Raw genomic sequence first — 27,941 nt, 5'->3', positions numbered from 1 at the left:
GGCAAAGGGTTTCTTAATAACTTAATTGGAGCCCTGGTTAAGAGATCGGCTGCTGACCAAAAGGTCAACAGTTTGAATCCACCAGCCACTCCTTGGAAACCCTATGGGGTAGTTCTGTCCTGTTCAATAGGGTCACTATGAAGAGGAATCAGCTTGACATCAATGGGTTTGGTTTTGGTGGGTTTATGATTTAACTGACTGCAATAATTTTGAGATGTTGAGAGGTATTACTTTCAATCTGGCTGCTTCTAGCCCCACTTGATGCAGATTATGACTAGATAAAAGTAAATAATACTTTGATAATTTTTTTGTTCGTTTAAGGCAGTGCTACTCAGGTTAGTGTGTAGGGCAGTGCTTTTGACATCCTTTTGGCACTGAATACCATATCTAAAGGTGAGGTTGTCTGTAAGGTTGAGAAACAGCTGTGCACTAGTGGGTCTCGGGTGGGGAGGAAATCGGACAGTGTGTTGATGCTTATTGGTGTCTCTCTTCTCTTCTAGGACCAGCAGAGAGAAGAGATTCCATCTTCCAGAGGTGGCCACTGTCTGCCTCCCCACTTGTCCCCATCCTCAGTCATCTTTTTCTTTTTTTAATATCATGCAGTGACAAATAAGTTGTCTGATGGTTTAAATTTGACATCCTGTTCTATTGACTTGAAATTTGAAACTAAGTGTTATTCTTAGTTGAAAATTGCCTTTGAGTTTGATAAAATTTTTACCCAATGATACTGACCTTTAAATTAACGTGTTTATTACTAGTTTATGAGCTATAGAGAGCCTTGAAGGACAAAGAGTATTTCTGGTTATTTTTTTCATTCTTTTGACTAACTAGATACTCGTAATAATGGAGCACATTAAGTACTTTTTTAGTGGAAGAGTTTTTTTTTTTTTTTTTTTGATAAATGGGTTAATAAAAAATGTAGGATGAAATCTGAAGTTACAAATATCATGAACTTTTTCTCAGTGATTTTCCCTTTAAAATTTGCAATAATTTTTTTTCCTCTTTGCTCATGAAAAATTAAATCTTAGTAATTTAGGGAAATGTAATTAATGTCACAGAAATAAATAAGTTCTTGTATTTGTTGGAGTTTATTATTTCTTGTAATAAATTACATAAACAGCCCAAAAGTAAAAATACTAAACAAAACCTTGATGTTTATATTTTTGCCATTTTGCCCTTTTCTGAGAAGAGTTTGCAGATAAAAACGTCCTTGGGTTATAAAGCACATGAATCTTTGCCCCAGTGCTTTGGACACCATGGGTCCTGGGCAGGGAGGTTAGAGTCCATGCTCAAGGCAGATATGCAGGCGTCCTACAATACTGGGACTTCCCAGGCCCGCTTTAGATCAGCCTTCCTGAACTAATAATTTTTAATAACTAAGTGAATATTCCAACCATTTGTTCCACGTTTATCCTGTTGCTCAGTGCTCCTTAAATTAGTTTGACAGGTTCTTTTTCCCCTTTGGCTGTGATTACTTCTAGCATTTGCAAAATTTGGTTGTGTATACCAGCCTACTGCTTTTTATGAAACTTTTACCTTTCTATATGTCTCACTGCCAATGGCTTTATAATTTTTGCAGCTAGGCCAGCATTTAAAGAATCTTTTATTTATTTATTTTTTTGTATAGGGTCACTATGAATCAGAATCAACTCGAAGGCAATGGGCATAGAGACCAAAGTTTATTAGTATAAATTAGTTACCGGGGTGGGGCGAGTCATTGTTTAGGAAGCATTGAGTTTCTGTTTATCGTGATGGAAAATTGAGTAAAGGATGTTGATGATGATTGTACAACATGGTTAATGTAGTTGATACCTCTGAATTGTACACATGAAAACGTTGAATTTTTAGAGGTTGTGTTACATGTATATATATTTACAACAATAAAAAGAAATAAAGACTCCACATTTTTTTTTTAATCCATAAAGGACACTAGTTTTTTTAATTTAAATATCCATGTCTTTTGAAGTGGGTAGTTGAGTTTAATTAAAAAAAAAAAAAGGCATTTTATTAGCAAGGTTGTTCATTTTCCTTTAGACTCTCCCCACTAGTATTTAGCTAATATTTCTGTATCAGCGATGGAATTATTTGATTTAAAGATCCTTATTTATTGATATTAGTTGCCTTTGAGTCAATCTGATTCATGGTGACCCCATGTGTACAGAATGAAACTGCTCCATAGGGTTTTCAAGACCGCAGTCTTTCAGAAGCAGATGGCCAGGCCTGTCTCCGAAGGCACCTCTGGGTGGGTTCAAACTTTCAACCTTTTGGCTAGTAGTCAAGCAGTTAACCATTTGTGCCACCCATATTGTAAAACTTGAAGGACCCAAATTCCAGCTGGGACCATTACTATGGCTAATTTTCTGTAGAATGATTTTAACTAAGATAACGACTGGCAAAGGCAGTTTCTCAAAATAATATTCTGTTTTGTTGGCGAATACCATAGTGTAGTTTTTCTATCTTATTGCCTTAACCTTTTCTAATGAAAATGAGGCATGATAACTGTCTGGCTACAATTTTGATTTTTGTGTAGGTCTTACATCACTTTATATTAAGAACCTAAATGTTTCACCATTTAATGTCATGTCTGAGTTTTATGACCGTGTCCCAGCTGTTCAGAGATAATGTGTTTTGATGTAATGTCCCCAAAATGAAGTTTTCTGGTGAAAATGGATCAATAGGTGAAGAAAAGAAATGTAATATTAAATCTCAGATCTTGTTAGCCAGTCACGGTCTTCATAATAATTTAGTGATTTCTTTAAGGACCTGAATCTTTGTTTTCTAAATGCTTTGAACTTTTGTGATCCTTTTGTGTTAATACCCTAATCTGATGATAAAAGCAGATGGCAGGCAAAGAAAAAACCAAGTAATCGTCCATGGTTACATACTCTGATGGAATTCCATGGAGCTGGATGAAGATGTTGAAAATAGTTTGGCTTAGAGATGTTTTAAGTTGTGGAGGGAGGTTTAGAGAGATGGAGGCTTGGGTGAACTTTGGACTCAAAATGAGTAGAATAAGTTAATGATCAGTAATAAATGAGATTTGTTATTAAGAAGTACAGTTTGGACTGGAAAAGCATATTACAAAAATACAGAAGACTGTTCAGAATGGAGTATTATCAAAGCTTACATTAACAGTAGCATCAAAGAAGAGCTATGGGCTAGCTGTTATCCAAGAAGGCTTGCCCACCTGCTCCACTTAGCATTACATCAAAAGCATTTTTTCATGTTCCCGTTGTTTTTATTAACTTTTTAATAGGTGCATATTACATTAAATCAATTGACCAAAACAAACCTAACTGCCTTCCTATTGTTCAGTGTCTGTTGTTGCTGTTAGGTGCTGTCCAGTCAATTCTGACTCATAGCGACCCTATGTACAACAGAACGAAAGACTGCCCAGTCCTGCACCATGCTCGCCAGTCATGGTTATGCTTGAGCCCATTGTGTCAGCCACTGTGTCAGTCCATCTCGTTTAGGGTCTTCCTCTTTTTCACTGACCCTGTACTTTACCAAGCATGATGTCCTTCTCCAGGGGCTGATCCTTCCTGACAACATGTCCAAGTTATGTAAGATGCAGTCTTGTCATCCTTCTAAGGAGCATTCTGGTTGTACTTCTTCCGAGACAGATTTGTTCGTCCTTTTAGCAGCCTGTGGTATATTCAATATTCTGTTCAATGTCTAGTTCTTGGAAAATAAGAAATGACATACTCTCAGAGTCAGGCCATGTTCTTATCAACATCATACCGTTCAACATTGTTGACTTAATGATGTGAACTTGATTGCTAACTGAAATGTTGGTGATTTGAACCCACCAGCTGCTCTGAGGGAGAAAAGACCAGCCTAGGAAACCCTATGTTTCAGTTCTGCTCTGTTCTATAGGGTCACTATGAATTGAAATCCACTCAATAGCATACAACAACAACACCCCCAGTTTGCTATTTGTGATTAACTTTGTAATGAATGTCATCTTGAATTTAAGTAATGAGTTGTACTGTTGAAAATAAATACTAATATATAGTGAGCCCTTACTCTGTTAAGCATTTGCTGGGATTTTCACATGCAGTATGTCCTTTAATCCACACAACAACTGAAGGATATAAAAAACTACTATTCCCAATTAACAGATTGGGAAATAGTTGTTTAAAGAAATTAAGTAACTTGTTCAAGTTAACATAGTAAAATGGTAAAGACAGGGTTTGAACACACACAATTTCTCCAGTTTTCTGTCCTGCAAGCAGTTCACAGATACTTTAATATCACAGAGTTGATGTAGTTACTTCAAAACATATCTCGCTCACATACAGTCACATTGATACTATGGTAGATACTAGACCTGCCATTTGTTAGTTGCTGTCAGGTCCAACTTGTGTAGACGTTTTGTGTCACAGATTCTGTGCCATCTTCATGATCGTAGGTATGTTTGAGTCCATTGTGGCTATTGTGTTGATCCATCTCATTTATGGTTTCTCTCATTTTTGTGGCCCTCTGCTGGCCCTTTTCTAATGATTGGTCATTAGTGATGACATGTCCAAAGTAAGTGAGATGAGGTCTTGCCAGCCTTGCTGCTAAGGAGCATTCTGGTTCTGTTCCTTCTGAGAAAGTTTTCATTGACTAATTTTTGGAAGTAGATCACCAGGCTTTTCTTCTGCGTCTGTGTTAGTCTGTGTAAAATGGTCAGAGAGGTAGTAGTAGTTGTGTTAGAACCAGCCTAACTTCAGGAGGAATACTGATCAGGATCAGCCCAAAGCTGATTCCTGTGAAGCGGAAGTCAGACATACCTCCGTTCTCCAACCTCTTTCACCAATTCAGACACCAGCCATTCCTCCCAAAGCAGCCTCTGCATCTCTTCTGGGTTTGATAATCCATTGCAGTGGCCACACAGAACTCACAAACCATACTTGCAGTTAACCGGTATATTAAAGAAGTGATTGGCTACAACTCAGGATCATGAAGCATGTAGGCAAAGTCTCCCTTCTTCAGTGCCGGACAGCTCTCTCAGCTCCTCTTGGCCAGGCAGGCCTCCTCTCAGCCCCCTGAGGACAGTCTCCTCTTGGCCCCCCTATTTGTTACCACTGACTCTGCCACATGGCCCTTTCCAGGCCTCTTGCTTCTTCAGTGTTACAGTCCTTAACTCATGTTACAGCTCTGTTAGGGAGTTCCTTTCTCTCTCTTTGCCTCTTCTCTCTGCTCTCTTTTTTCTTCCTTCTGCTTTTTGCTATTGCTTCTCTTCCTGATTCTCAAAAACCTCTGTGGGACTGGCTACACATATACACAACTCCTTGTAAATTTCAAGGCATGGCCTCTCCCAGTAGGGACCACAAACTGACCACTCCCTTGTCGGTTGGCCACAGATACTTCATTTGCATAGTAGGCTATAGTTATATCATTTGCATAGTCTGTTGACCAGTCCCTGCAAGGTACAGCCCAGAACCAGACAAAAAGTATCAAAACCAAATTGTTTACAGCGTATCCAGGAAATGGCAGTCAACCTGGACAAAATCAACAAACCCTCTGGGGTAGAAAGCAAGGGCAAAGGTAATTCCTCAGGGTTTAGGGGAAAAATCTCTGAAGCTGCTTTTCCAAAGAACCAAAACAAAAGGCCACACAAAGGAACTCATTTCACCAGTCAGAGCTCTGCTGAGACCTGTACCATGGATGACCCTGCTGGTATGTGAGATACTCATGGGGCATAGTTTCCAGTCTCACAGTAACACACAAGTCACCACAGTGTGACAAACTGACAAGTGGGTGGTCGACCTGCTGATCTTGTTATTTAATGCTTTTTAAAAAATAAAGTGTTCGATAACAATATGTCAATAAAATTGATTTCCTTTGTAATCCTGTGATTTTAAGTATTTAAAAACATTGTACTGAGAAGGTGTCTGTAGACTTCTTTAGATTGCCAAAGCCTTGTGTGGTGCAAACCTTAGCATCTAAGCTTCTTTTTACAATGTTAGTTTGGAAAACCGCAATGTTTAGGTAGTTCCTGATGTTCTGATTTACACTCGGGTCGGAAAGTGTTAACAGATTACAGAATTGACTATCAGAATCATACATAGTGAAGAAAGCCTCCTTTGTTTTTCATTGATTTACAAATGTGTGATTTCTGGTAAAATTACCTTTAGGGCTAAGTATTTAGGATGTGAATGAAATGTTTTTTTAAAGGCTGTAAACTGGATTCCTGGTGGTGCAAATGGTGAAGCACTTGGCTGCTAACCTGGATATTGGAGGTTCAAGGCCATCCAGAGGTGCCTTGGAAGAAAGACCTGACAAGCTTGCATAAAAATTACAGCTAAGAAAACTCTGTGGAAGAGTTCTACTCGGTCACATTGGATGCCGTGAGTCAGAATTAACTCGAAGGCACCCAACAACAATAACATAAGCTTAACACTTAGAAGTATTCAGGTACCTTAAAAAACACTTAAAAAGGGTCCCTGAGGGGAGAAGTGTACTTGTGGTTGGTTTTATTCCATATGTAATTTTGCCCTGGTTCCTTTGGGTTTCATTTCTTTTGTATTGTGATTCAAATTATTCAAGTTTTGCCCTAAAATTCAAAGCGGTTAACCTGTATGTTAGACCTGCAGAGAACTTTAAATTGCTAATGATTGTATTAGGCTTTTTAATCTTTATAGATCATAAAAAAAATTCATTGCAGCTCTAATTAAAGTTGTGATTAAAAATGAGATTGAAAACAAGATGCAGAACTCACCAAATGTACAAATTAAAACACACTACTGACCCAAGGTGAGCAATTTTATTGTTATTTTATTATTTTGTGGAGAAGTATTAGAGTATTTTGATACAAAAGGAAGTAGTGATTTTATTTTTCATGTTGAATGCTTGGCTCTAGTTTACTAAGCAAACACTTCATTTAGTTTTAGTTTTTTTTTTTTTTTTTACTGTAGATTAGGATGGTTAACAGTTTAGTTCTGGAAGTATAGGTAAATAAAGAAGCTCATGGAAGCAACACTAAATGCTGATGTCTTTCTTACCTCATGTTGCTCCTGGTTATCTGAGTATGTCTCCATCTGTTACTTAACAGATACTAGGAGAGAGTGAGCTCTTTTTGCAAATCATCCAATCCAAATTCTCTTATATAAGGATTAGAATATATTCCTTACACAGATTAGGAAATTATATGCCTTTCAGAGTTCAGTGACTTGCTCAACCTCATTATAACTACTCAAGGTGAACCAGGGCCGACACTCAGCAAGTAATGACAAGGTGTGTTGTGGGAAAGGTATCTAAATTGACTTCAGACGTGATGAGCAGTAATGTAGGGTGCCTTTTTTATTTTTTACCAACTCAGAACACATTTGAGAGTGGAAAACAAAAATACCTCAACTCATTGCTGTCGAGTCGGCTCCAACTCACAGCGACCCTGTAGGACAGAGTAGAACTGCCAAGGAGCAGCTGGTGGATTCTAACTGCTGACCTTCTGGTGAGCAGCTGAACTCGTAACCACTTCGCCACCAGAGCTCCTTGAGAGTGAACAGGGGCCCTAAAGTATTGAACATTTTGTATCTGAAATATTTGTTTACTGACTGACAAATATATTGGTGGTCCTGTAAAATAGTTCTACTCAAACTTATTTTCAAAATTAACATCAAAATAATTGATATTCTTGTGCATTAAAATATTTATATTATGTGAACATTAGCTTTTAACACATGCAGAGTAATTCTTAGTTAAACGCATACTTAAATCAGCTTTTTAGCTATATCTTCCTTTAAAAGCTGATAATTTTCTGAAAAAATTGTTGGTTATAAGGTCTTATGCTTTTTAAATTTCCTTAAATCTTCTTCAAAGATGCAAATTGACTTTTTTCTGTAGATCGTAGTATCAAAAGTGTTTTCTGAACAGATGCTAAAGCACCTGGTAAGCTCAGAAAAAAGCTCAGAGCAAACTGCTAAATGGAAGACTGTCTCAATTCTCACCTTTTTTTCATATTGAAATGTGAAGATATTTCAACCTAAATGTTTTCGCAGGTGCTGTCTTTGTGTCTCCTTTTAGAGTGCCTTTCTTTGACAAATCTTTAGATAGAATCCATCTAATAAGTTGTTCTTATTTATGATTTTTTAAATATTTTGACATTTAGATGCTATAAAATTACAGATTTCCTCAATTACATTCCAATACAAAATACAAATATATTTAATGAAAAATAGGAGCTCCGTCAAAAGATTTTTCTCACAAGTTGAAATATTTTAAATTGGGATTATAGAAGTTTAAAATTACAAGTATATTGTTTGAGCTATCATTGTTTAATTTGTGTTTCTCTTGCTTTGAGGGAATGATTTGTAAGCTTTCGTTTCAGTGACTGAAATGCACTAAGAGCTTCGAGTATGAAGGGTTTTTTGGTCTATCTGTTGAATATGTTGAGTAATGATTTCCAAGAAATTTTGAACAAAATGCAACAACTATAGGTCACTTGGGTTGATTTACAAAGTATTTTTCAGTCGCTTAAACCAAAAACCAAACCTGTTGCTGTTGAGTCGATTCTGACTCATAGCAACCCTGTAGGATAGAGTAGAACTGTTCCATAACATTTCCAAGGAGCAGCTGGTGGATTTGAACTGTGGACATTTTGGTTAGCAGTTGAACGCTTAGCCTCTGTGCCACCAAGGCTTGCTAAAGTCTGATGACAGGCAGCAAAGTGAGAGAGTGTTCTGCCGTGATATTTTTTTTTACTCAACATAAGCTTGATGAAGATAGTTTTGCAGTTTAGTTACAGTAATTGTATGTTTACGGGTGCAATATTTATAAATTTTGTTACTAATTTATGCTTCAGTTGGTAGAGCATTATAGCTTGCTTGGACTCAAGTGTGGATAACACGTGTCCCATGACCATTTTGAGTACATTTATGCTTCATAAAAACCAAAAAACCAAACCCAGTGCCGTCAAGTCAATTCAGAGTAGAACTGCCCCATAGAGTTCCCAAGGGGTGCCTGGTGGATTCAAACTGCCGACCCTTTGGTTCGCAGCCATAGCACTTAACCACTACACCACCAGGGTTTCCTTATGCTTCATAGGTTTTTTAATTTAGTAAAGCCATTCTCTTTGCCATGACTGCACATTCCACCAAAATTTATATTGTTACTGGAAAACAGAATTTTATTGCCAGTGTTAAACTATTAGAATGAATTTATACTAGCATTCACAATAAGGTCAGGCGTTTACTTTTGTCAGTTAATTTCCTAAAGCTTTACTTTGATTCCATGAGTTGGTTAAAAAAAAAAAAAAAAAAAATCCAACTATTATTGAATTTAAGTGATTTTCCATTGATAGCACTAATAAAAAACTGGCATCATTTAACTGTTGTGAGTTGTCCTGCTAATGTAGCCAGGCATTAACAGCTATTACTTCACTTTATACGCAAGAAAACTTGGAATTGAAGATGAGCAGAATTGAGACAAAGAGCCATTTAATCTAATGAAAAGTTGTGCTCTGCAAAGCAGTATGTGCCCATATCTTCTGCAACTGTACGTGTTTCATCTTTGGATACAGCTTTCTTAAAATACCCACTGACTTTTGAAATACAGCATATTTGTGTACGTATGCCCATGGTAGATGGTAGATGTTTACAGACATTTTGTGCAAATCACATGACCATTAGTTTTCTTGAGAAACAAGTCTAGCACTTATTTTTAATTAAATAATATTGATTTTATCGTGCTCCCTGCTGCCTAAAGAGCTGATTTCAAAGTAAAGTAACCACTGACAAAAAACATTACTCTTACAGTAAAGAACATACATTTATATTTTAAAATACAAAAACCACCTGAACTCTGTGCTGCATTGCGGACATGTTATTATTAATTGATTCCCTGTAAAATAGTTTGTTCATAGGCTACTGCAAAACTGATAGTCATTGAAAATAATTCAGGATAATTATGGCCTGTATGCCCCTGACATTGTCACAAATGAGAATGGCATAAACTGATTCCAGGCTTCTAAGGAGACAAAATGTATACAAATTAAACATGACTGTATCCATGTGTGTTGGGGTCTGAGGGAGCTACAGGACTTGCTTTGCTTTTATAGCACTGAGGTGCTAAATCTGCTTGCTAATTATAGCTGACGTGATATTGCCTGACAGTTATGGATTGAATTGTGTCTTTGCAAAATATGTGTTGGAATCCTAACCTCTGTGCCCGTGGATCCATTCTTCGCAGTGTTCCTTATTCATTGTCCAGCTTTCGCATGACTATGAGGCAATTGAAAATACCATGGCTTGGGTCATGTGCACTTTAGTCCTCAAAGTGACATCTTTGCTTTTTAACATTTTAAAGAAGTCTTTTACAGCACGTTTGCCCAATGCAGTAAGTCATTTGATTTCTTGACTCTTGCCTCCATAGGCATTGATTGTGGGTTCAATGAATAAGGAAGACTGAAGAAGACCTCCTGCATTTGAATTATGGTGTTGGCAGAGAATACTGAATATACCATGGTCTGCCAGAAGAATGAACAAATCTGTCTTGTAAGATGTACACCCAAAATGTTTCTTAGAAGTGAGAATGGCGAGATTTTGTCTCATTTTGGACAAGTTAATCAGGAGAGACCAATCCTCGGAGAAGGACGTCGTGTTTGGTAGAGTAGATGGCTGGCAAAAAAAGGGGAAGAACCTTAACAAGATGGATTGACCGGTGGTTGCAAAAATGAGCTCAAACATAGCAATGACTGTGACGATGGCACAAGACCGGGCAGTGTTTCGTTCTGTTGTACATAGGATCACTATGAGTTAGAACCAACTTGACGGCACCTAACAACAACATACCTGTGGATGTAATGTAATTTAATGTAATTAAGATACAAGTAATGTAATCACTTTCCATAACATTATAATGCAATCAGCCAATCAGTTGAGGTCATACTAGTGTAGAGTGAGTCCTAAACTGAATCACTTCAGAATTATATAAAGAGCAGCACAGACACAGAGAGACACGGAGGAAGACAGAGACTATGCAAAGGTGGCCAAGGAACACACAGGTCTACTGACGAGGAAGGAATTCACATGGCTGAGTCCCTGACTTGTACTTTTAGCTTCCAGAACTGTGACAAAATAAATTGCTGTTCTTTAAAGGCACTCACTTGTGGTATTTGTGCTACTATAACACTAGGTAACTAAGACACTGGCCGAAATGAAGTTTAGGGCTAAATGATGAATTGGGACCCTGAGTATTTTCAGTAACAGCTGGCCCTTTCTACTGATTCCCTCAGTCACTGCAGAGCTCCGGCAAGCCCAGCTCTGTGGGAGGCACAGTCCAATATGAGAATAAATGAAGTATACAGGACTTTATGTCAGTATCAGTCCAGGTGCTAGAATCTAGCTCACAAAGTCGTAGTGCATGAACAAATGGTATTTTTCAACAAGTATATTGTTGAGAAGATTAAAAGGCTAAATATTAGCAATGACTCAGGTTTTCAGCCAAAGACTGATACAACCCCTAAGAGTTCTTCCTGGCTCCATTATTGATACCCTCCAGTCTTTTCCACACTACAGCCAGAGTTGTTTTTCCAAATGTAATCTTATCACTTCCCTCGTTAAAACCCCTCACTACATTTCTATTGTTTATTAATTTAATAAATATATGTTGAGAACTTTCTATGTGCCAGGCACTATTCTAGGCAATAGGAATATAATAAAGCAAATTGTCTGCTTTCATGGAAACTATATCCTAGTTGGAGAAGACATAAGCAAATTAAAAAAAAAAATTTAACATCATGTAAAATAATGAAGGGAAAGGGCTTGTCTGGGGGCCAGAGTTATGATTTTATGTGGGGGAAGGATAGGAGCTAGGGTACCACTTCTCTGATAAATCAGGTGACATTTGAGCAGAAATGAAGGAAATGAGGGAATAAGTCATGTGGATGTCTAGGGGAAAAGAATTCTAAGTCAAGGGAACAGCAAGTGTAAAGACTCTGGGCATACCTTAGGCCCATGAGTCTGCCCGCCATGTTTGAGGAACAGCAAGGCTAATGGCTGCAGCAGAAAGAACAAGTGGAACAGGACAGGCCATGAAGTCAGAGAAGTATAGGATGTCAGATCACATAGGGTCCTGCAGGCCTTTGAAAGGCCTACTCAGAGTTACACAGGAAGCCATTGGAGATTTTGAGGCGTGACATGACCTGACTTTCATGTAAAAAATGTGGAGAATCCACTTTGTGGGAGTGAGGGTTGAAGCTGGGATGCCAGTTAAAAGACTAGTGCAGTATGCCAGGCACGTGATAACGGTGGCTTTAACAAGGGTGGTAGTGATGGAGGAGGGTAGTAGTCTGATTCTGATTCTGTTTTGAGGGTAGAGCCACTGGGGGTTATGGAGATTGGTTGTAGATATGAGAAGAACAGATGTCAAAGATGACGCCAATGTTTTTTTGACCTGATAAACTGGAAGAAGGGATTTTTAACTAAAATCCAAATTCTCTAACTTGGCAGACAAGCCCTGCTTTAGCTTCATTTCTAAGGGACACTGTGCTCACCAGCTCACACAGAACATGTCAACTATACTGAACTTATTTCAATTTTTGAACCGTGCCATGTTCTCTCTGATTTCTGGGCCTTCAAATACACTATCCCTCCTTCCTGAAACATTCCCTTCTCTTTCTCACTTTCCACGCTTTCTAGCCTGTCCCTTCTTGGCTCCCACACATCCTTCATGTCTCTGCTTGGAAGACACTTTCTCTGGAAAGCCTTTTTTGACCGCTCTACCCTGAGGGAACCACCTCTGCTACTAATTACCATAGTTGCCTTTTGTAGTATTTTAAGTCCTCATTAAAATCGTTGTCTCCACCACTAGACTCTAAGTTCTGTAAAGCAGGAAGTTTATGTTTGCTATTATATCCTTAATACCTAAGAGAGTGCTTTGAATATTGTGTGTTTATTAAATATTTGTGGGATTATCAAAAAAGAGTTAAATTATTTATGGTATTACAATGTTGTAAGTATTATGCAGCCACTGAAAATAATGCTTGTCAAAACAGTAGCAATGTGTGAAAATATTCATGGTATGAACTTAAATGAGGAAAATGAAAAATTATAGGTTAAATAGTTATAATGGTTAAAAAGCGCATGCATATGGATAAAAATGAAAAAGGAATATGCAAAATAAAATGACAGTGTTCTGGATATTTTAAAAGTTTTTAAAGGTGTTATCAAGATTTTCTTGAATTATACTGAAAGTGAGTAGATAGAAAATATTTATAAAACATATGAAAAGGAAAAAGAACAATGATAACAATGAAAAACTTTGTACCTGCCATCGACTTTAAGAAGAAGAGCATGACCACCATCATTGACATTTTCTGCGAAATCCTCCCCTATCCAAAGCCTTATCCTTTCCCACAGAGTTAAGCACTGTCCTAAAAGTTGGGTTTAGAATTCCACTGCTTTCCTTTGTCACTTAACCTCTAAACATTACATTATTTAGTTTTGCATGTTTTAAAACTTTATATGAGTAGAATCATACTGAGTGTCATTCCCCTCCCCCCTTTTTTTTTCCACTCACCCTTAAGTCATTGAGAATCATCTGTGTTATTACATGGAGCTGTCATTAATTTACTTTCCCTGCTCTATAGTATTTCATTGTTTGAATATGCCGTAAAAACAAAAACGCACCCATTGCTATCAAGTCAATTCCAACTCATAGCAACTCTATAGGACAGAGCAGAGCTGCCCCACAGGGTTCCCAAGGCTGTAAATCTTTACACAATCAGACTGCCACATCTTTCTCCCCTGGAGCAGCTGGTGGGTTCAAACTGATGACCTTCCGGTTAGTAGCTGAACACTTAACCTCTGCACCACTAGGGCTTCTGATTGAATATACTGTAAAAAGAAAAAGCAAACCATTGCCATCAAGTCAATTCCGACTCATAGCGACCTTACGGGACAGAATAGAACTGCCCCATAGGGTTTCCAGACAGCGCCTGGTGGGTTCGAACTCTTGACCTTTCATTAGCAGCCATAGCACTTAACCACTATACCAGGGTTTCCGAATATACTATAGTTGGTGGATTTCTTTCAGATGTTTTTGTTTCATTTCATTTTTATGACTACCAAAAGTACTGCTACAAATATTCTTGTATATATTCCATGGTACGTATGTGCAAAGGTATACCTAAGGTGTGCACCCAGGAATGGAATTGCTGGATCATAGGATACATATATGTGTACTCAATTCTTGCCAAACTGTTGCCCAAAGTGGTTGCAGTAGTTCAAACATCCACTACTGGTGAATAAGAGTTCTTATTGTTCCACCCCCTTGTCAATACTTGATACTGTCAAAGTTTTAAACTTTAACCAATTAGTTAAATGGCGTTTCATTGTGGTTTTGGTATGCGTTTCCCTAAATACTAGAGTTTGAATATTTTATCATGTGTTTATTGGGCATTTGGAATTCCTCTTCTTGGTAATGCCTGTTCATCTCTTTTGATCATTTTTCTGTGGGGTTATTTATCTGTGTCTAATTTGTTGTAGTTACATATTCTGAACACTTAATTTTATATTGGTTGTATATGCATGGCAAATATCACCAGCACGTGGCTTATCTTTTCACTTATTTTATGGTTACTTTGGATGAAGAGATCTTAATTCTAATATAAAATTCAACTACCTTTGCCTCTAGAGTTTGCACTGTTTGTGTCTTAAAGAAACCTTCACCATCCCTGATAAAATTTCTGTCACAGAATAGAATGGGACTAATAGTCAATGTGATAGACTGGCTAAGGAATTGCCAGGAACTTTTGAGACACTCTATAGCCTAGATCTAAAAATCTCAGTGTTTCTTTTTCTATTAAAACATCTATCATGTGATTCTGCAGAGCCTGGTGTCATGGACTGAATTTTGTCCTGCCAAAAATGTGTGTATCAATTTGGCTGGGCCATGATTCCTGGTATTGTGTGATTTTCCTATACGTTGTAAATCCTGCCTCTATGATGTTAATGAAGGACAATGGGTGGCAGTTGTGTTAGAGAGGCAGGAATTAACCGACAAGGTTGAATTGTGTCTTGAGGCAATCTCTTGAGATATAAAAGAAAGAAGCAAGCAGAGAGTTAGGGACCTCATACCACCAAGAAAGCAGCACCGGAAGCAGAGCGCGTCCTTTGGACCTGGGGTCCCTGCACCTGAGAAGCTCCTCTACCAGGGGAGGATTGAAGACAAGGACCTTCCTCCAGAGCTGACAGAGAGAGAGCCTTCCCCTGGAGCTGATGCCCTGAATTTGGACTTTTAGCCTACTTCACTGTGAGGAAAAAAATTTCTCTTTGTTAAAACCATCCACTTGTGGTATTTCTGTTATAGCAGCGCTAGATTGCTAAGAATTTGGTACTGAGAGTGGCGTGCTGCTCTAGCAGATACCTAAAATGTGAAAGCAGTTTTGAAACTGTGAATGGGTACAGTTGCAACAGCAGCAGAAGTCCAGCGCGGCAGATAACCTGCATCGGCAGAGAAGCAGTGACGGCAGAGAACCAGCAGCAGCAGAACCAGGAGATCAGTGTGAGACGGCACTGGAGCCAACCCACGGAGCAAGAGAGCTGAGTGCCTGTGTGCAGGAGACTTCCTGGCAGAGTGGGGTGCGTCTGGGCACTTATCGGTGGAGCTACAGAGATTTGGAACACTTGCCCCAGCAGGGCAGATGCAGGCATGAAGCCCAAGGAGCTGAGAGGCCAAGATACCAGGAAACAGAAGTTGAAGAGATAACACAAGAAGCCGAGCTGCCTCAGTCTCAAAAGGCATGGCCAAGACCTCAGGGGTTTCAAAGGGTAGAGCCACGGCCTCTGGTGTTTCTAAGGTTGGAGTTGCCACTCAGACTAGAAGAATGGTGCGTCTAAAAGCCTAGGGAGCAGAGTTGCTGTCCCAGAGGGCCTGGAAGGCAGAGCTGAAGCCTAGGGCTGAGGGGCCTCCACTCAGAATCCAGAGAGTGTGGCCAATACCTAGAGGCTGGAGGGCAGGGCTATTGTGTGAATTGTCTCAGAGAACAGAGGATTATTTTCAAAGCTTTGAGGGCTAATGTAATGTGTTCTGCGGACTTGCTTGGTGCCTGTTATCCCTTCTTTTCCTCCAGTTTTTTCCATTTGTAATGGAAATGTCTAGCTTGTGCCCATTCTGCCTCTGTACCCTTGGAAACAGATAACTTGTGTTCTAGATTTCACAGATGAAGAGGAATTTTTAGATTTTGGACTTGGAGTAAAGACTTTTGCTATGATAAGATGAGGTGACTATGTTTTGCATGTTGAAAAGATGTGACTTTGGGGAGGCCAAAGGGCGGAATGTCATGGATTGAATTATGTCCCGCCAAAAATGTGTGTATCAATTTGGCTGGGCCATGATTCCTGGTGTTGTGTGATTTTCCTATGTCTTGTAAATCTTGCCTCTATAATGTTAATGAGGGAGGATGGGCAGCAGTTACCTTAGTGAGGCAAGACTCAACCTACAAGATTGGATTGTGCCTTGAGGCAATCTCTTGAGATATAAAGGTGAGAAGCAAGCAGAGAGTTGGGGACCTCATACCACCAGGAAAGCAGTACCAGGAGCAGACCCTGTCCTTTGGACCAGGGGCACCTGCGCCTGAGCAGCTTCTCAACCAGGGGAAGATTGAGGACAAGGACCTTCCTCCAAAGCCGACAGAGAGAGAGAGCCTTCCCCTGGAGCTGATGCCCTGAATTTGGACTTTCGGCCTACTTCACTGTGTGGAAAAAAATTTCTCTTTGTTAAAGCCATCTACTTGTGGTATTTCTGTTATAACAGCACAAGGTAACTAAGACACCTGGTTAACAACCACTGATTTAGTTCTCCATAATTCTCAAAGCAAGAATCCTCACTCTAGTATTCCTGATAGGAGGTCATCTATTTTCTGTACGAATAAATACTTGCAGCGAGGGAGAACTCTTCTATATTTCAAATGGTTCCACTATTGTACAGCTCTTATTACTAAAAAGTACTTCCATGTGTAGAATCTAAGGTAGTCTTCTTTCAAATAGAATATAGTCTAATTGCTTCTCCCTCATAAAGGCCATTCAAATATTTGAAGACTCCAACCATGCCCACCAATTACCAGACAATTTCCATTCTTTTCTTTTAGTTTATGTGGCATGGATGTCAACTTTCTCATCATCCTTGTCAACAGCTCTAGTTTGTAAGTGCCCTTCTTAAAACAAGTTGCCAAGAAATAATAAGTATGATGAGACATGTGGTCTAATCAGAGCAGACGGCAAGGAAATGATACTACCCCAGTGATAGGCTCTATATTTTTTTGTCCATGTTGCTGCCTAAGATTATATCAGTCATTTGGCAACTAAATCACAGTTAACTAGGGTAACTATATGTCATGATTTGTCCTAGATAGATCACATTGAAGCTTTTCTGTTATTTTTCCTTTCTTAACAAAATGTTAACAGTTGCATTAAAATAAGCCTGAATTAGTTTCATAAATTTCTACTTGGTACTTTCAACTCTTGCTATGATCGTATGTAATAGTTCATGAGATGCATGTACAATTGGTCAAGTTTCTAATTTCATTTGTAAATATGCCTAAAAGATGATGAGAAATAACCCACTCCTTCTCTGTCCCTTTCCAGACACAAAGATAAATAGCATCTCCCGTTCTAAGAAGGAGCCCTGGTGGTGCAGTGGTTAAGTGATATAGCTGCTAATCCTATGTGGCAGTTCTGTTCTCTCTTGTAGGGTCACTGTGAATGGAATTGACTTGACAGCGACGGGTTTGGTTTTGGTTTTTTCAAAGAAAGGATACAAAGCACTCACTTATAAAATAAAATGCTATTGGCCACTGGTTGCTAGGAACAGTTAACCCCTCTCTGTCTCTGGTGGTAGGAGAGAAGTTGGGACAGTGCTGCCTCTGCCAGTCTGTTGGTGTATCAGTTTTTCCACAGGAAGATACATAAAGTAACTAGACCCTCCAATTGGTGAGATTGCTGAAAAACACAGGTGTATGTGAGATATACAACCCCGGTGCACAAATTTTCTCATTTTAAAACCTGCAGTATCTCTTTTTTTCAGCTCAAACAACTGCCTCTTTGTCTAGGTACAGGTTACACATGAGCACAATTAAGTGTTCTGGAATTCCCATTCTTTGCAATGTTATACATAATTTGTTATGATCCACACAGTCGAATGCCTTTGCATAGTCAATAAAACACAGGGAAACCTCTTTCTGGTATTCTTTGTTTTTAGCCAAGATCTATCTGACATCAGCAGTGGTAGCCCCTGTTCCATGTCCTCTTTTGAATCCAATGTGAATTTCTGGCAGCTACCTTTCGATGTACTGCTACAACTGTTTTCATATCATCTTCAGCAAAATTTTAGTTGTGTGTGTGATATTAATAATATTGTTTGAGAATTTCCGCATTCTATTGGATCACTTTCTTTGGGATGGGCACAAATATGGATCTTTTCCAGTCGGCTGGACAGGTACGTGTCTTCCAAATTTCTTGGCATAGACAGGTGAGTGCTTCCAGTGTTTCTTCTGTTTCTTGAAACGTCTTATCTGTTATTCTTTCAATTCCTGGAGTTGTTTTTCGACAACGCCTTTGGTGCAGCTTAGACTTCTTCCTTCAGTATCATCAGTTTTTGATCATATGCTAACTCCCAAAATGTTTGAACATCAACCAGTTCTTTTTGGTATAGTGACTCTGTGTATTCCTTTCATCTTCTTTTGATGCTTCTTGGGTCATTCAGTATTTTGCCTGTAGAGTCCTTCAATATTGCAACTCAAGGCTTGAATTTTTTTCTTCGGTTCTTTCAGCTTGAGAAATGCTGAGCGTGTTCTTCCTTTTGGTTTTGTAACCCCAGATGTTTGCACATTTCTTTATAATACTTTACTTTTTTTTCTCAAGCCACCCTATGAAATCTTTTGTTAAGCTGTTACTTCATCATTTCTTCCATTTACTTTAGCTGCTTACTCTACATTCAAGAACGAGTTTCAGAATGTGCTCTGACATCCATTTTGGTCTTTTTGTTCTTTCCTGTCTTTTTAATGACCATTTGCTTTCTTCATGTGTGATGTCCTTAATGACATCTCACAACTCATCTGGTCTTTGGTCATGAGTGTTCAATGGGTCAAATCTTTTCTTGAGATGATCTCTAAATTGAGGTGGGTTGTACTCAAGGTCATACTTTGGCTTGCATGGACTTTTTAAAAATATTCTTCAGCTTCAGCTTCAACTTCCACAGAGACGATATGATTCCTGTGTATTCCATCTGGTGAGGTCCACATGTACAGTTGCCATTTATGTTATTGAAAAAAGGTATTTATAATGAAGAAGTCCTTAGTCTTGCAAAATTCTATCATGGGATCTCTACTGTCGTTTCTATCACCAAGACCATCTTTTCCAACTACTGATCCTTCTTCTTTGTTTCCAACTTTCACATTCCAGTCACCAGTAATTATCAATACATCTTGATTGCATGTTTGATCAATTTCAAACTGCGGAAGTTGGTAAAAATTTTCAATTTCTTAATCTTTGGCATTAGTGGTTGATGGGTAAATTTGAATAAGAGTTCTATTAACTGCTCATCCTTGTCGATGTATGGATATTATCCTATTACTGACAGTATTAGCGAGCTGAATTGGACAATCACAATTAGGTACTTATAATCTATCAGGAAACAATGTTCTGTGCAATTTTTCTATTAGAAATGATGTCAGATTGTCGGGGAACAACCTAGCCATCTGTTTACTGAGTTGGCCTCTACCATAATCACTGGCAAGCCTGGTAAGACTGAGAACTGTTGTTAGGAGTTGGCCTGGGTCTACAGAATAAAATTTTCCTTGAGTAACCTAAAAGAGTTGTGTGTTATGGAGATGAGGACTTCAGATTCTTTTACATGATCTGCCAACCAAAAGAATGAACTAACTCAGCCTTGGGCTGCAAGACAGTTGTGTGGCACCAAGCCAATTCCAATTTATAGCAACCCTATAGGACAGAGTAGTACTGCCCTATAGGATTTCCTAAACTGTAATCTTTATGGGCTCAGCAGGGTCACCTATATATAACCTGAAGTAGAGCTTTGAAGATGGGTGCTAGTTTTAACTATGTTCTGCTAATTTACCTCTTCTGAAAAAAATAGTGGAACCTTTAATAGTGTCAGTATTATAGCCTAGATCTTTGTTACGTGGTTTGATAATTTAAAAATTTTACAGATGAAAATAACAAAGAAATGTATGCAGTAGATAGGTTGTAATGTAAAACTCGAAGGCAGAGGTGGAATTGCTCACAGAATTATGACCATATTTATAAGCCTGAAGAAGACATGTCAAATATAATTGAAACAAATTAAATTTTGGGTGCTTACTTGGAGAATCACAGATGTTTTGTATATTCTTGTACCTTAATTGTATGCAGTTGGATATTCCTTATTGTCTTCTTAGTGCTCCCTTTATTTTTTTGTTTCCCATAGACATGAAGCCATTATTATCTCAGGAACTGAAATGGCCAAACAAATCCAGAAAGAAATACAACGAGGTGTGGAATCATGGATTTCACTTGGGAACAGAAGACCTCACCTCAGTATCATTCTAGTGGGAGACAACCCAGCAAGCCACATGTACGTGAGGAATAAGATAAGAGCTGCCTGCACTGTAGGTGGGTGTGTGTTTCAGTTGTAAATTTTTCCTAAGTGTGTTTACTGTTTTTACTTTGAAGTATAAGTATGATCGATAACTGTCAAACAAGTGCCATTTAAATAACATGTATTATTGTTATCATTAGAGATTATTGCCAACACTTGTATTTACTGCTTACTATTTTATTTGAAATTTCTTATAGAATCAATCAGATATGATCTCAGAGCCGATGGTAAGATGTCAGAGGAATACTTTACATTTAAAGGGCCTGTATTTATTATACTTGCTTTAATCAAATAATAAAACTAGTTTAGTTTAGTCTGTGGAAACTGGCCTTCTGGTGGTGGTGGTGGTAGTAATTATTTTTACCTAACTCCTTAAACCTACTAGCAGTTGTTGTTGTTAGCTGCCACCAAGTCGGCCCTCAACTCGTGGTGACCCCATGCACAAGTAATGAAAAGCTACCCATTCCTGCACCATCTCCATTAATTGGACATTGTTCCATTATGATCCATGGGGTTTTCCCTTCACTGATTTTCGGAAGTGGATCACCAGGCCTTTCTTCCTAGTCCATCTTAGTCTGGAAGCTCCACTGGAGCTTGTTCAGCATCATAGCAACATGGAAGCCGCCGCTGGCTGACAGGCGTTAGCTGTGCATGAGATGCATTTGCTGGAAATAGAACCTGTGCCTTCCATATGGAAAGTGAGAATTCTACCACTAGACCACCAGTGTTCTTGTCTGCTAACAGTTGGTGTTGCTGTTGTTGTTGTTGAGTCGACGCAGACTCATGGCAACCCCATGTGACAGAGTATCTTATCACAAATAAGTGCAATTTGTCATATGAATCATGAGAAAACATCTGTAGTATTTGAAAAATCCCTCCTGATGGTGAGCTGAAAACCATCATTGCAGAAAGAAGTCCCTTATCTTCCAGCAGAACAGGAGCAGAAGAAAACAATCACGTACCTTAAAAAAAAAAAGAATACCTTTGTTAGTCAAATGACTTTTTCTGCTTATTGTCTTCCAGGTATCTGCAGTGAGCTCATTCTAAAACCTAAGAGTGTTTCTCAGGAAGAACTTTTGGATATAACCGATCAGTTGAACATGGACCCAAGAGTCAGTGGCATATTAATTCAGTTACCACTTCCAGGTACATGATGCTCTTCTATACCATGTCTGGGTTTGGCTAGGAGAAAGGACATCTGTTAATATATATTTGCAGGTACTGCAGGAAATTGATGAAATATGTTTAGAAGGGGAGTGGCTATATTATGCTGGCATGTAATAAGTGATAGTTTTCAAAACGATGTAAGCTCACCATGACTGAAAACTATGATAGAAAAATTTAGGCATTGGTGATACAGGCAGTCTTTGATTTCACAGTAGTACCGGATCATAAAAATGACCATGCAAGCTGAAATCAGGGAAAGTGATTTCTGAAAATTACAAGTGTTCCACAACCTTTGAAAATGTTTCTCAAAACATTAAAAACTCTCTTATTGTTGCTTATAAATGTATAGGAAAATGAAAAAATAATAAAACTATTCAATAAACTGTAATTTAAAACATTATAGAACTTGGGAATTAAAATGTTTTACGTATTTGCTCTCTTCTCATCATGTAACTTAAGATACAGAGTGAAACTTTTCTATGCCTTGAAGAATTGTCAGATTCCTTTATGAGCCTGGATCAGATTCCAACATTTTGTCCTTTGCACTTTCAAAGGTGTGAAATATCTCTGATAGTTCCTTTATTAATATGAAGTTTTTTACTCCCACCCCTTCGTCTGGGACATCTTCATCGTTTTTGTCCCAACTGCTTTCCTCATTTATGTTGATAAGTTCACCTTCACTAAGTTCCTCTGGCTGCGTTAGCTAGAGCTCTTTAATGGCAGAAGTGTCAACATTTCCACAGTTACCTATTTCTTCTACAACTCCATTTATATTCAATTTTAATCCCATTGAAGCGACTTTACTGTGCCTACCATCGGTTGACTCATGTGACCAGACGTGTTATAGAGTAGAACTGCTCCATAGGATTTTCTTGGCTGTCTTTGCAGAACCAGAATGCCAGGACTTTTTCCCATGGCACTGCTGGGTGGGTTTGAGCCACCAATCTTTAGTTTAGAAGTTGGGTACAAACTGCTTGCACCATCTAGGGACCAAAGTGATTTTTACATTCATCGAGCTTTTTCAATATAGTTCGTTCTTTAACTTCTTTGCTTTGCCTTTGCCATTTTTAGATCTTCTAATCAAATCCAGTTTCACTTCCAGCATTATCACATTTTGTTTCTTTGCTGTACTTCCATCTCTGTTGGCCAGTTCCCTCCTTGGATTGTCCAATTTTGTAAAATGTCTTGTGAGTTTATTACTGGGAGTCAAGGAGGCAACGTAACTACAGCTTTGCTGTCTGTGTGAACTGAATAACAAATGTGCAATGATGAATCACTGACAGACTTTGAAAGAAATGATGTGATTGGTCACTGATCATGATGCGCGTATGTTATTTTTGTAGTGATTTGTGGAGTAAAGAGATAACAATGAAGTTTGTAACTTATACAGTTATTCACAGCTAATATACCATGGTAAGTGTCATTTGAACTGTGTTGTTGGGGGATTGGTGTTATTTACTAAATTTTGGTGACTGAAAATTATGCATATCAGAGGACTGTGCAAAGTGAGGACTGTCTATATAGATTGCTACAGTTTCATGCCTGTTTTAGTTCTTCTGTAAGTTCTGACCAACAAATGTATGTATTGCAGAAAGTAGAGCTGTATGGTGTTATTGCCTGGTGTCTTAGGCTGGGTTGTCTAGAGAAGCAAAACCAGTAAAGCCTATAAATGTATATATACGTAGGCAGATTTATATCAAGGAAATGGTTCACCCGGTTGTAGAGACTGGAACATCCCAAGTTCATGGGTCAGGCTGGAGGCTTTTCTTGATTTACTTACCCCCAGGGGCTGGCAAACCCAAGATCGGTAGGTTAGAAAACAGGGCTCTTTCTCACAGGCTGCAAAGATCAACAGATCCCAATTTTGGCAGCCAAGACTGCAGGTAAGCTGCTAGTTCAAGTCCCAAGAACCAGAGGTCAGACGAACAGGAACCAGCTGCGGGATCCAGAGTGAGCAAAAGCCATGAACCTTGCCAGAATGTCCCCTTATATTCAATGCAGGCCACACGTCAAAGGAAACTCCCTTTCAACTGATTGGCTACTCACAGCAGATTCCATCAGGGGGTGATTACAGCATCATACGGCTGCCACACCATTGAGAATCATGGCCCAGCCAAGTTGACACGCAATCTTAACCATCACACCTGGGATCTTTATTTGGTATTAATTTTTTAATATTTATGTGATAGTATAACTTAATATCATGTTACACCTTTTGTGCTGTTTAAATTACACCAAGAATACCAAACTCGTTGCCGTGGAGTTGATTCCGACTCACAGCGACCCTATAGGACAAAGTAGAACTGCCCCATGGAGTTTCGAGGGAGTGGCCGGTGGACTCAAACTGCCAACCTTTTGGTTAACAGCCAAGCTCTTAACCACTGTGCCACCAGGGCTCCACATCAAGAATGCACATTTCTAATTCTTTGGCTCCAATATAGCTGCATAATACCAAAAATCATAAAGTTGGAAAATCTTAGAAGTTATGAAGGTTTCCCCCGAGAAAATTCTTCTAATAGATAATTCCTTAGATCTGTCATGCTGAGATTAGTGTGAAATCACTGAATTTTAGAACTAGAGAAGGAATTCAACACATGTAACATTCTCATTTTATATCATAGGAAATTGAGGTCTAGAGAAGGTCAAGGGTTTCTTAACATCACATGTCTTTTAAAACATCTTAACTGTGGTTTTGAACTCAGTTGTTTGGCTTATGCAAAACGAAATCTTTCTTTGTACTGTATTTGCCAAGCAATCTTACAGTTTTCAGGTTTGAAATTTTTTCAACTTTCATTTATAACACTCAAATATTTATATAAAGCATTTCACAAATTTCCAAATAGGTACATTACATTTGTCTTTTTAAAAGTTCAGTATATATTTTGAGGAATTTTACCCCTGTATGGGCAACATAAAGCTCCCTGATGGCGCAGTGGTTAAAGCACACAGCCGCTAACTTTGCAAAAAGTTATTGGCTCGAACCCATCAACCACTCCACAGGAGAAAGATGTGGCAACCTACTTCAGTAAAGATTTACAGCCTTGGAAACCCTATGGGGCTGTTCTACTCTGTCCTACGGGGTCGCTACACGTTGGAATTGACTTGACGGCAGTGAGTTTGGTTTTGGGATGGGCAACCTAAGGAGCCCTGGTGGCGCAATGGTTAGTGCTCAGCTGCTAACTGAAAGGTGGGCAGTTTGAACCCACCCAATGGCTCCGCAGAAGAAAAGACCTGGCAATCTGCCTCCTTAAAGATTACAGCCTTGGAAACTTTATTCGGCAGTTCACCTCTGCCTACAAGGTTACTACTATGAGTCAGAATCTACTCCAGAGCACACAATAACAACACGGGCAACATTCCTCATTCAGCACATCTATTAGCAGTACGCCACTAGATGGCAGTGGTGATCCATTTGTAAACTAAAAAGCAAAACTACTGCCTTATAGTTGATTCTGATTCCTAGCGACCCTATCTATGCACAACACGACGAAAACACTGCCCAGTCCTGCGCCATGCTCACAATCATTTCTATGTTTGAGTTCATTGTTGCAACCACTGTGTCAATCCATCTCCTTGAGGGTCTTCCTCTTTTTCACTGACCCTCTATTTTACCAAGCATAATGTCCTTCTCCACGGACTGGTCCTTTGTGATAACGTGTCCAAAGTACCTGAGACAAAGTCTTGCCCATTCTTGCTTCTGAGCAGCATTCTGGCTGTACTTCTTCCAAGACAGATTTGTTTGTTCTTCTTGTAGTCCGTGGTTTATTTAATATTCTTTGCCGACACCATGATTCAAAGGCATCAATTCTTCCGTCTTCCTTATTCATTATCCAGCTTTCCCAGGCATATGAGGTGATTGAAAATACCATGGCTTGGATCAGACGCACCTTAGTCCTCAAAGTGATACCTTTGCTTTTCAACACTTTAAAGAGGCCTTTTGCTGGCGATTTGCCCAATGCGATGTGTCTTTTGATTTCTTGACTGCTGCTTCCGTCGATGTTGACTGAATCCAAGTAAAATTAAATCCTTGACAACCTCACTATTTTCTCTGTTTATCATGATGTTGCTTATTGGTTCACAGAATAATAGTGCCTAATATTTATTACATTAAATGTTTATTATGTGTCAGGCACTTAACACTTAACTCATTGAATCCTCAAAATAATCCTATGGACTTGAAGCTGTTATTATGTACATTTTACTGATGAGGAAATTGAGGCACAGAGAGATTAAGTTACTCTTCCCAAGGTCTCAGAGCTGGTAAATAATTGAACTGGGATTTGAATCCAGGCAGACTAGTTCCCAAGCTAATACCCCTAACCATTGTGTTAGCATCTTCACTAGCGTTACTCAGTTGGCTAATGAGTAATATGTGCTTACTATCGGGCAGGTAGTCCTTTACATGGATTATTTTATTAAACCCTCAAAACAGCCTTATGGGAGTAGGAATTACCATCTTTGTTTTACAGATGAGGAGACTGTGGCAAAGAGAGGTTAAGTAAATTGCCCATATCACCTGCTAGCAAATGGCAGAGCCAGTCCCCAGACCCAGGCAGTCTGATTCCAGAGCCTGCCTTCTTAAACTTAAGGCTACGTTAACTGCCTCTCAAACATTATTAGGCATAATATAAGCACGTATGTTTCAAACATTCACGTATAAGTTTCAGCTATTCCTAACATTTGTAACCACCATCTCTACCAAAACTATTTCAATGATCTGGCATCTGGTCTTCCTGTTTCCACCCTTGTAATGTTTTTTTGTTTTGTTTTGATTTGTTAAACCCTGTTCAATAATAGTATTTCTGTCTTTGTTCATAGTTTCTTTTCGAGAAGGTTCAAAAATTATAGCAATGAGGTTAAAGAACCAGAAATCAGTTGCTGTTGAATTGCTTCTGACTCTTGGCAACACAGTGCGTTTCAGAGTGGACTGCACTCCGTAGGGTTTTCATGGCTTTGACCTGAAGCAGGTCACCTGTGAGTTGAAGAGAGATATTAATTATACTATTCCTTCTGAAATGGTCTATGTTTTATTTTAATAATTGTGTAGTGATATGTTCTTGCTAACAGAAGATTCCATTTGGGAATAGATGCATATGGCCTGAGTTTATAATCCAAATTTACTATTTACTGACTGTACTCATTGATGAGTTTCATTTTCCTCAGTGTAAAAAGATGATTGAAAAAAGACGTTTTATCCAACTTATTTGGAACATACAATTTGTTGGTTAATAGAAAAAGTTATAGCAGGAGATCGTAACAAATGGCGTATTTATATTACATATTATACCATAAAGCCATTCATTTGGCAATATTGGAATGTAGGGCAAATTCTCTTTGTTGTTGCTGTTGTTAAGTGCTGTTGAGTCAGTTCCAGCTCAGAGTTGGAACTTATGTATAACAGCAAAATGTTGCCCGGTCCTGCACCATCCTCACAATAGTAGGTATGTTTGAGCCCATTGTTGCAGCCGCTGTGTCAATCCATCTCTTTGAGAGTTTTCCTCTTCTTTGCTGACTCTCTACTTTACCAAGCATGATGTCCTTCTGCAGGGATTGATCCTCCCTGACAATATGCTCAAAGTAAGCTAGACAAAGTCTTGCCATCCTTACTTCTTAGGAGCATTCTGGCTGTACTTCTTCCAAGACTAAAAAAAAAATTTTTTCTTCCAAGACAGATTTGTTTATTCTTCTGGCAGTCCATGGTGTCTTCAACATTCTTATGTCGACAATATAATTCAAATTCAATTCTTCTTCGATCTTCCTTTTCCATTGTCCAGCTTTTGCATGCATATGTATCCACTGAAAATACCATGGCTTGGGTCAGGCATACCTTAGTCCTCAAAGTGACGTCTTTGCTTTTTAACACATTAAGAAGGCCTTTTGCAGCAGATTTGCCCAGTGTAATACATCATGTGATTTCTTGACTGCTGTTTCAGGTCTCTTTAGGACCCACTAATTAGAATTCTGCATCATCTCTGGCATTAATAATACCTAGGATTCATTGCTTATAATTTTCAGTTTGAGGTGAAACTCTCTGAGTAAAAATTCGTCTAGATTTTTATAATGTCCCCCGATCTTTCATAGGTATCTATCCCTTTTTAAGGTCATTACCAATACTATTTAGTTCTCATAAGTCATTCCAGAACATTCAATTTACTTTTCATAGAAATAACACCTATATTTCCATTTTTATTTAA

General features: G+C 38.6%; 1 protein-coding gene across 16 annotated transcripts in view; it reads left to right on the top strand.

Moving 5' to 3' along the window:
• The window catches only part of MTHFD2L (methylenetetrahydrofolate dehydrogenase (NADP+ dependent) 2 like), a 230,645-nt gene that overhangs the window by 11,538 nt on the left and 191,166 nt on the right, over positions 1-27,941 (top strand). For 3 of the 16 annotated variants that reach the window (XR_010322076.1, XR_010322079.1, XR_010322080.1), the window contains 3 exons: positions 501-534; positions 20,410-20,594; positions 21,604-21,726. Coding sequence is in view for 7 of the 16 variants with exons in the window: in XM_023553354.2 (XP_023409122.2) it covers positions 2,211-2,242; positions 20,410-20,594; positions 21,604-21,726 (340 nt within the window). In the remaining 9 variants the exon portion in view is untranslated. Of the gene's footprint in view, positions 1-500; positions 535-2,163; positions 2,243-6,716; positions 6,742-20,409; positions 20,595-21,603; positions 21,727-27,941 lie in introns of those variants that run through there. The other 13 variants (XR_010322075.1, XR_010322081.1, XM_064285700.1 and 10 more) reach the window with 9 other exon arrangements.

The sequence above is a fragment of the Loxodonta africana genome, chromosome 5, assembly GCF_030014295.1.
Source record: "Loxodonta africana isolate mLoxAfr1 chromosome 5, mLoxAfr1.hap2, whole genome shotgun sequence".
Lineage (NCBI taxonomy): Eukaryota > Metazoa > Chordata > Mammalia > Proboscidea > Elephantidae > Loxodonta > Loxodonta africana.
The sequence above is the reverse complement of the archived record's forward strand: the minus strand, read 5'-3'. Positions and strand labels throughout refer to the sequence as shown.